Source organism: Lytechinus variegatus, chromosome 5 (genome assembly GCF_018143015.1).
Source record: "Lytechinus variegatus isolate NC3 chromosome 5, Lvar_3.0, whole genome shotgun sequence".
NCBI classification, from domain to species: domain Eukaryota; kingdom Metazoa; phylum Echinodermata; class Echinoidea; order Temnopleuroida; family Toxopneustidae; genus Lytechinus; species Lytechinus variegatus.
Genome location: NC_054744.1, coordinates 18,892,800 through 18,902,504, shown reverse-complemented (window position 1 = coordinate 18,902,504; position 9,705 = coordinate 18,892,800). Strand labels below are relative to the sequence as shown.

The 9,705-nt window shown below is 37.1% G+C and overlaps 1 protein-coding gene across 1 annotated transcript; it reads right to left on the bottom strand.

Annotated features, from left to right (window-relative positions):
• Positions 1–809: 809 nt before the first annotated feature.
• Positions 810–8,494, bottom strand: LOC121415646 (very long-chain acyl-CoA synthetase-like). Its single transcript, XM_041608934.1, has 8 exons — positions 8,258–8,494; positions 7,190–7,351; positions 6,093–6,217; positions 5,215–5,412; positions 4,097–4,190; positions 2,480–2,678; positions 2,041–2,138; positions 810–1,563 (listed from the first exon to the last, which is right to left on the bottom strand). Exons 1-8 carry the CDS (start codon positions 8,406–8,408, stop codon positions 1,259–1,261), a joined length of 1,332 nt encoding a protein of 443 aa, XP_041464868.1. The 5' UTR covers positions 8,409–8,494; the 3' UTR covers positions 810–1,258.
• Between the last annotated feature and the right edge of the window lie 1,211 nt (positions 8,495–9,705).

The following is a 9,705-nucleotide window of genomic DNA, read 5'->3' as shown; positions in this document are numbered from 1 at the left end:
AAACATAAAAACATTTTGAAACTATTTCTTTGGTATTTTTTTTAAAGAATGAAATACGAACATTTTGCCTCATGAGTGAAATACATTTAGCTAATACAAAATATACATTGCGATATAAAGTATACAGCAGTACTGGTTATTGTGCGTTAAGTATAATCCTGTGTAATAATAATCTTTTTTTGAAAACAATCAAATCACTGTTTAGGAAATTCACGAGAGACTAACAAAATACATCATTTATTTGTAATTGGCCATTTGCTTTGGTCTTCAATAACTTTACAAGATATTTCAGTATTTTTTCTCAGAAATATATCATCTCATCATTAGCTTACATACTATAATTTGCCATATTTTAGAACGGGATGTAATTAATCAATAAAATCTAAATAAGAAGGGTTCCTATATTAGACATTGGGGTAAACCATTTAGGGTGAAGAGCTACGGATAAATTACCACTGTCACACGCAACCTGCCTTCTGCCTTACAGACAATTCCTAAATCAATCTTGATACTTCATCAAGCCCATAATGACATAATTTTCAGCTTATACATTCAACAGTATTATACTTTCTTTTTCTCTTTTTAGCATTTGACGTCTGTTTATGAAGTGATATGCACAATTTATTTTTACATTTGTTTACAAATTATTATCATTGTATATACCGCAAAACAAAATGTTCGTATCAAATGAGTGAAGTTTGTTAATGAATTAAAATTTAATGTTAATAAACTACCCTGGCTTTGGCATAGCTGCTGATACGCGCTCATGCATTCACCTCACCTGGGTTGAGTGCAGCACAATCGGTAGATAATTCCTTTCTGAGTAGAATTATACGTCATGGCTGGGATTCGAACCCATGACCCTTTCTTCCAAAACCCGGAGACGAATCCACTGAGCCACAAGGGTCCAATGATCTAGCGTATCAAATGCTTTTCAGGGATCAAGCATTAACTGTTATAATATTTCCTTTTATTTAAACCATTTATCAGTGACCGTTAAAAGAGGGACCGATTAGAGCATATTACGCCCACGTGTGCAATTAATAGTGATCATATGATTTTAACATGAGTGCGCTCTTCCAAATCCATAGTCTTCAGGATTGCGCAATAAAGTTTTATCGAGAAAGGTGACGAAGGATCTGTTAAAAAACTCTACTCTCAAACAATTCAATTAATTCGTAACAAGTTTGTAACCTCCAAGAGGAGACAATATTGAGGTCTCTCTATATTTTCGTGATACTTGAAGTGCTAATTACCATTACAACTTTGAATGGCCTCCTGTTAACACCTTGATGTGGTCATGGTCAATTGGTTCATATGTCTTCTTTGACGGGTCAATGATGTAAACTTCTCCGTATCCATCGGGGGCGAATCCCCTCTTCATCAATTCAGTCTTCTTGTGTTTGAATGTACTAGTTAGGTCCATCTCATTAAGAAGTCGGAGAAACTTCGGCCGGGCGTAGTCTGGGAGAGATGAGGTGATGTGCTGATAGAGAGCTGAGAAATCTAAGGTAGCTCCTTTATGTAGAACAATGGATGCCATCCCTGCCCGTCCATCGTGACCTGTAATATGAAATGTGTTATTTTATGAAGAAAATTGTAATTGCTGAATCGGGCTACCATTTTTAAGTTATCCTGAGGTTACTATCTAGCCTTATAAATCGTAGCTATGTGGCTATGAAACCTCTATCCCAAAGCTTAAGCTTTGGGATAATTATCCCGGTCATCGTTTATTTAGAAAAGGTTGTGGCACCAACGGACCCAGTTTTATTAATGTTTTTACATGGAGGTAATTCTTATGATATGAAATGTCGTATGTACACCGACTAAAGTTCGTACATTGAAAACGTGTTATTAAACCATTTTCCCCTCGTTATGAAGTCTGTTTTTTCTCCTCGCGTCTATAAATAATTTGCCCTCGGAAGATCATTCCATTCACGTGTAATTCAAAGACTTTTATGATGTATGTACAATGATATTCGTACCGCAATGCTCCATTGTACAATGTTAGAGTTTGATATCTGAAAAATCAAATCTTACCCTTGACAGGTACACCATAGACATTGGCTTCGAGGATAGCAGGAAATAGGCCCAGAACTTGAGAAACTTCCATTGTTGATATATTTTCTCCTTTCCATCTAGGGAACGATAACAGAAATCCATCATAAACGATTGTTCCTTTGTTATGCAATAAGTCATAGGTATGATGAAGAGAATTTGAAAAAGACAGGTCAGCTCTGAATATTTTTTCGGTAATAATTGGAGGCGGGAATGCAAAACAGAACTATGTTAATATTAAGGACTGAAGTATAGTATACTATTGCATATGGTATACCCAATAGCCTCGGAAAAAATAAGTCTACGGTTCTGGAACGAGTAGATGACTTATTTAAGGGAAAAATATATACGAATAACACCGCCCAAGATATTTACAAAATGAATATCAGGCATTTGACATATTTGATTAGAATTCTTTTACCTGAATGTATCCCCGAGACGGTCAATGAAATAGACGTAGTTGTCGACGTCGATCTTAAGGAGATCACCAGTGTTGAAATAAGCGTCTCCCTCTCTCTTGACGTCCCGGACAATCTTCTTGTTGGTCATCTCCTCGGCGCCATGATAACCGACGAAAGCTGATTTGTCCGTGATCTGAAACAGCATCAAACCTGATGAACCTGTAATACAACATCGGAAGTAAACATGGTAAAAAAAGGACTTATCGATTATTTCAACATGGATTACGCCCTTATATCTATAAGACCGGACCTGACAAGGCATGGTGCCATGCCTGCAGTGACCGCGTTTCATCCGAACGCGACGTCTGCATGGCCCTTCGAAACTGATCGCGAAACTAGTTGAACCAGTCGAATTTTGTCTGCGATCAATATAATTTCCACGACTGGGCCCCAATCAATCGTAACTATGGAAATCCATCAGTGTCATATTTTTTTTCTACAATAAATTTTCAAAATGTCCTTTGTAAACAAAGATCACAAAAAATTGTCAAGAAATCAATGAATTCATGGATATACATACATTATTTGTGAACAAACATGCATTTTACTGCTTTGCTGGCTTTCCATAGTTGCGATTGATCGTATCAATCGCAACTTAGTAAGACGGGCCCCTGATCTGATACGATCTAGTACGGTCACTACGATTACTCCACGAGTAATTCACCGCTTCAATCGTGGCTCGAATCGTCAAAATGGAAATTATGAGATATAACGGATTTTCTCATAAATTCGAGATGAAAATAGACCTCTAAATCTCGGTTCGTGTAGCTCTCACGTCGGTTAGTGCACTCCACAATGAGTTTTACCCAAACTTGATCATAGCTGCCGATATATTAATATTTCAAAAGGAATGAATCCTGCGAGCTATCAATTCACTTCACCAGGTTCAAGTAATAAGATGCCCGCATAAGTGCCGTGATGTGATTTGAACTTTGCAACTTGTTATCTGTACGGAAATATCGACTAGACGTGGGCCCCGTTGCATAAAAATTACCATTATTAACTTTGCTATCCCCATGGTATCTTTCATGGAATCCTTGAGTTTGATTAGCTGATGTGCATTGTTGCCATGGTAATCACCATTGGATGGCAAAGTTACCATAAAAATAACTTTTATTTATTTGAACCCAGGACAATCCTATACGATTAACAAATTTGACAAAAAGTAGGCATCCACAACTTTATTTGAAACTTGCCTAGGCGGGGAGAGGTCATTGGATGAGTAGTATTGGATGCATGTTATTGTCAGAATATAAAATTTTTGTCATCTTCATCAACAGGTCATGAAACGATTTTTGTATTAAAGAAAAAATGCCATTCTTCTTTATAAATGTATATCAACTTCAGGAGTTACGTAAATGGCATGGCAGACGATCTTTTTGTTTAAATGATATTTTTGTACACTTTATCTACGACTCGTGTAATGTTTAGTTATGTTATGAAATTATATATTATATGAATGAAATTAATTTTTTAAAAATCAATTCAATTAACAATTTTAAAGTTTGTCATTCTTTTTCAACCTGTCAGTTATATGAATCAGATGCTTACTTGACTACTGGATGATTTTATCTTACCGGGTGGAAGACGGACACACATGCCATTAGAATTCCGTTTCGGTTTTCCAGTTTCGTAATCACAGTCAACTATCTCCACTCTATCCAAAATTTTCTGCGTGTTGATAAAAAAAATCAAATGATAAAAATGTCAGTAATGTATATACATGTAACTCCTAGCTGTAAGATATATATAGAAGTGAAAACCTCGTCCGATCGGGTTCCAGATAAAATTGGCACAATGACTGATTTCGATTTGATTGAATGATTATACTGGAAAAAAGAAAAAAAAGAGGGAGAGTTTTGAAAATAGCTGATGTATAAAAATAAAAAAAGCAATGGACCCAAAGAGAACCTTGAGGTACACCACAGGCAATGTGTTGTATAGAACATGAGTTAGTAATGATTGCAAAATTGAGTTCCGTTTATAAGGTAACTTCTGAGCCTCTACGCGTGGGCCCCGCTGCATATAAGTTACTATTATGCTAATTTTGCCATCTAATGGTAACTACCATGATTTTTTTTTATCAATCGCCTTGGTAACTTCATCAATTAATTCATCAATCGTTGAATGTTTCTTACGAGCCAAATTGTTAGTTTATAAAATGATAACAATTTGTGAGAAACTTCATGGCACGAGAATATACTGGGCTTTTTTCCTTAAAAATTTTGGAGAAAAAAAATCATCAGGGAGATGGGACGATATTTGTCCAATTCGTCATGTTAACTTTTTTAAAGATATATAACTTTACCGACCTTGATTATTATGGGGAAAATGCCATAATATTGCAAAAACAAGTTGCATTTAATCTAGTTCAGATTTTATTGAAGCCCAGTAAAATATCATTGGGTGCTAGTGGGGACTGGGATTCCCTTGGTTATTGATGCAGAATGACGTCATAGACGTCAGGGGTCACCATCCGATGATTTTCCAAGCAGTGGAAAGGAGAGGAAGAAAACGGAATAGAGGAGGAATAGCAAGCAGTCAAATTAAAGGTGATTGTAACCTAATGCTTACTACCCATATTATTCAATTGAGAGAAAATAACATTACCTGCAAGGCGTCTTACCCCTTCTATCAAAACATGGACATATATCATCAAAGTACCCTGGCGCTGCCACCTCTCAGAAGTACTCACCCTTACAATCCGTGAATATCTGCCAACACTTCCAACATGATCATCAGAGTTGAAGAAACTGAAGTTGCTCTCAGTGGCAGCATAGAACTCCAGTATTGGAGCTATCTTGAACCTCTCCTTGAACTCTCTCCAAACATCGGGTCTCAATCCGTTACCGACCGCTTTCACCGGACGAGGGTACTGGCCGTCGTTTTCTTTCTATATGGAAAAGAAAAATGAGAGGAAATGTTTCCAAAACACCAAACCATTAGGAATAAGTTTTTGGCAACGCGGTTGGTCATGATCAGCATCTATACTTATCCTAACAAACTTGGACGGTACCAGCTAACTTGGCTCGCATCAGGTCTGAGATATCCCCACTTCTCATGCTAATTATGGTACACTTTGTTACTCGATCCTTAACCCGATCTGTACTTCACCTATTCTTTTGTTGGGCTAGGAGAAACCTACACTTACTCTCTTCATTTTTTTGCCACCCTCGATACCCTCTTTGGCTGTGATGTACCACTCACTGCCAGTTACACCATCGCACCATGGCCGGGGCAGGTAATGGTGTAACCATATACCTATACGTCATCCATAGCACCTCGGAGCTGGTATTATTTATGTATGTGTGATTTGTAACACCATTTTACCACGACCAGGTCATGATGTACCTGTCATTCTTAATGGTATACCGCCTGTGACATGGTACCTCGAATTAGAATTTCTCTCTCCGATGCCCTCCTTACTTTAGCACCACCTACAGTACCAGCTCCTATACTGCCTGTAACATCACCTGATCCTAGATAAGATGTGCCTCTCGCATACACCGCCTGATGGGAAGTCTTGACACTACCCTGGGCTGAGATCTATTACCATTAGTATCACCTTCTTACCTTCGGTTGCGCCAGGAGGTATCTGCATACCTCGCCGATGTATTGGAAAATAGAAACTCGAAACCTTCTGACGTCATCCCAGAAACGCGACGCCGAAAAGTTCTTGGCGATAGCTATGGTGGCTCCTAGTCGAGGTGAATTGGATAGAAACATGATTTCCATTGTTATTATTAGCATACAGCACATTCAGGTTGATACGAACTAAATTTTACCAACTCATCATATAGAACATTCCAATTTTATTCAAACAATTTTAACTAACATGAACATAAAAAGTAATACATTATCGGCCATAATTATGCCATGTAAACCCGAGAGCCTGATCCTTGGCAGATTTCGTACGCCACACAGGCGACAATGTCTACAGAGCGACCAAAGTTATAACGTTGTACAAAGTCAATTCACAGTTAGTCAATGCTCAACTTTTCTCAAATTATTGTTGCCATTTTTCAGTACGATGAACACTAACACTTTCAAATGGAGATGATGCTTAAGCATTCCCGACCTACCACTTCCATGACTTCGTGGTATTTATTCTATGGTCCGTATTCTGAAGTCGGGTTTAACTTAAACTCAAGTTGTGGTTTAAGTATGGACAGCCAATTGTTACATAATCACTTACAGTAGAGATACCATACTTTCAGCTCATTCGGCTCTCAAATCATTCATAATTGTTTAGGAAGTATAAATAGATGATTGTCTTTACCATCGATGAATCAGGAAAGAGCACAGTAAACGTAAGAAACATACAACTTAATAATTTTTTTCATACTTTTGGCTTGCCATACTTAAACCACAACTTTAAACCTGAGTTTAAGTTCAACTCGACTTCAGAATACGGGCCATGAAAGAAAAATCAGGTGACTAGAATAGTACGTCATTGATCAAGTTGAGAAATCGTATGTGGTATTGTCAGTTTTTTTTACATTTTGAACTCGCTTGATAAATTCTGACCATAGATCCTAATCGGACAACCTCGATAACATCAACTTCTCTTCGTTTATTTTTTAAGTATTTTGCTGATTATGTTGTTACCTTTTTAATGAATACTTAATACATATTTTTGTAATTCCTTACACAATAATTGTCAAGCATACCCGAGAAAAGACTTCCAGCAACTGCGATAAGAAGTGCAGATGAATGGTACATCGGCAGTGCTATGTAGTACACGTCTGATGGTGTTACTCCAACGTGGATACAACAGAACACACCTCCCCCTGTTGCTTTATAGTGAGGTATGTTCACTGGTTTGGGCATTCCTGGGGGTAAAGAAGATGATTGAATTGCTTGGTCGTGACATGATTATTTTGATGAGGAAGATGATGATAGTAGTGATGGTGATGAAAATACCAGTAATGATTATTGTAACAAATAATTGAAGTGATTGTAATAATAACAAGATTAATAATAATGATAAAAATAAAAATAAATAAAAGTTTTAATCTTTGATAAGATTGCATGGGGACAGAAAATGCTGGACGATTGCTATTTTTAATTAAGAAAGTGCATTGAGGGTCGCCCCCCCCCCTCCGGTCGCAAAGGTTTTTGTATGGGTTTCATATGTGGGAGGAACACGTTTCCTTTGCTATCGGATAAATAATAAGAAAAAAAATCAGTCAAAGTCGGATATTTTTTCTCTAAATTGTAGGCTATTTGAGAGTAAACTCCGGAATCTGACATGTTTGTTTCGATTTATTTCAAATAAATTGTGTATTCGTTTGCATTCGTGATTCAGGGAAAGTAATCACTACCGTTAGGGGTGATCTCTCAAAATGAGTTGGATCACCTTTTTCGTTCAATTCAATCTAAACATTCAAAAGAAACGTTAACAATTCAAGAAATCATTATTCGAGTATTTGACTCGTTGAGAAGACAACACGGTTTTCCTGGTTTTCTAGGTCAAACATGTCCGCAGAGTCCAATGAAATGATATGTCCTATAATTATTTGGACATTCAGATATTAATAAAAAAAAAACGTTTTGCATGGACAGACTTTTTTCCCCCAAAAAGGTGAAAAATATGTCCACGGAGAAGTCAAATATCAGCACAATATAATTTTTCAATTGGAAATGTCCATGTTGCAAATAAAATTTGACTTGCAATGTGAGCATTTGACCAAGGACCCTACCATGATTTAACAACGTGATTCGATATATTATGATACCTGTAGTTCCAGAAGTAAAGATATAGGTCGCTACATCCTCAGTACTTGTGATCGGAACAGTAGGGAGGGGTTCTCCAGACATGGTTGATATCTCCATAGCAACCGCATCTTCAGGTGTTACTAGATCAGGAATGCAAGCATCGTTGACCATCCACAAACCAATGTTGAGATCTCGCAGTGCATCTCTGATGTCGAGGATCGAATCGATGAACTCTGTGGGGGAATGTGTAAACTAGGAATTCGATAGCCATTGATTATGCTTTTCCCAAAATAATGTAGACCAATATGATAGAAAATGATATACAGTGACATCGGGGGGGAGGCAGCCATACAGCGGGACACCCCACCCCCCTGCATTGAAAAAAAAGAATAGTATAATTGGTCATGTAGATGCATGTTATTAACCTTTGGTACTTGATTGATAATAAATGACAAACCTTTAGTTCATGTGGGTTGCGGTTGTCCCCCCCCCCCCCGAAACTATGTATAAGGACAGCATCCATCGGAAAACACATGGAACTAGTCAACTTGACGAATGGAGGTTAGAGCATGCTGCATTAATGAAAAATAAAGATTGATCGTGTTTCATGTTTCCTATTTTATCAAACCTGTTTGAATAACACCACGTTATTTATTTCATAGGCCTGCACAAAAAAAATATATATGTAAAAGACTGTTGACATTCTATTACATTCTTATATCTATAATAATCTGTATCAGACGCGTTCACTAACATCATTTGTTTATAATACCACACGGTTTTTTTTAATTGTGGCAAGCAATATGTCCCCTTATTCAATTAAAGGAGAAAGAAAACTTTGGAATAAGATAGCTTGTATGAAAACAGAAAAATCAAAGAAACATATCAACGAAAGTTTGAGAAAAATCGGACAAATATTAAGAAAGGTATGAGCATTTGAATATTGCGATCACTAGTGCTATGGAGATCCTCAAATTGGCAATGCGACAGAGATGTGTGATGTCACTTGTGAACAACTCTCCCCATTACTTTAGTATATATTTCGCATAAATTGCCTCTTTAATCACATCTATCAGTAGATCATGACTTGTGTTCTTTTTACGTGAGGGCATGTAATACAGATTTTTAAAGAATACATGATGGATATAGAGTTTGTATCACCACAAGAAAAAGCAGAAAGAGACATTTTGAGGGCATTTTATGGTCCATCAAAGGGAAAGTTGTTTACACGTGACATCGCACATCCTTGTCGCATTGCCAATAGGAGGATCACCATAGCATTAGTGAATGCGATATTCAAATGCACATTCAATTTTCTCATTATTTCTCCGACTTTTCTCAAACTTTCTTTGTTCTTATTCTTCGATTTTTCTGTGTCGACACAAGCCTACTAATTCCAAAGGTTTCATTCCCCTTTAAGTTACTCAGCATAGTGTGAAAAGTGGTTTATCGATTGTACTCATCGTTT

Excerpts from the sequence above, each read along its gene's own strand:
- LOC121415646 (XM_041608934.1), bottom strand. The coding sequence starts at position 8,408 with ATGGTCAACGATGCTTGCATTCCTGATCTAGTAACACCTGAAGATGCG. Across the intron at positions 5,413-6,092 it reads ACCTCCTGGCGCAACCGAAG|AAAGAAAACGACGGCCAGTA; the intron begins GTAAGAAGGTGA and ends TTTTCCATATAG. Across the intron at positions 4,191-5,214 it reads GATATTCACGGATTGTAAGG|AAAATTTTGGATAGAGTGGA; the intron begins GTGAGTACTTCT and ends ATCAACACGCAG.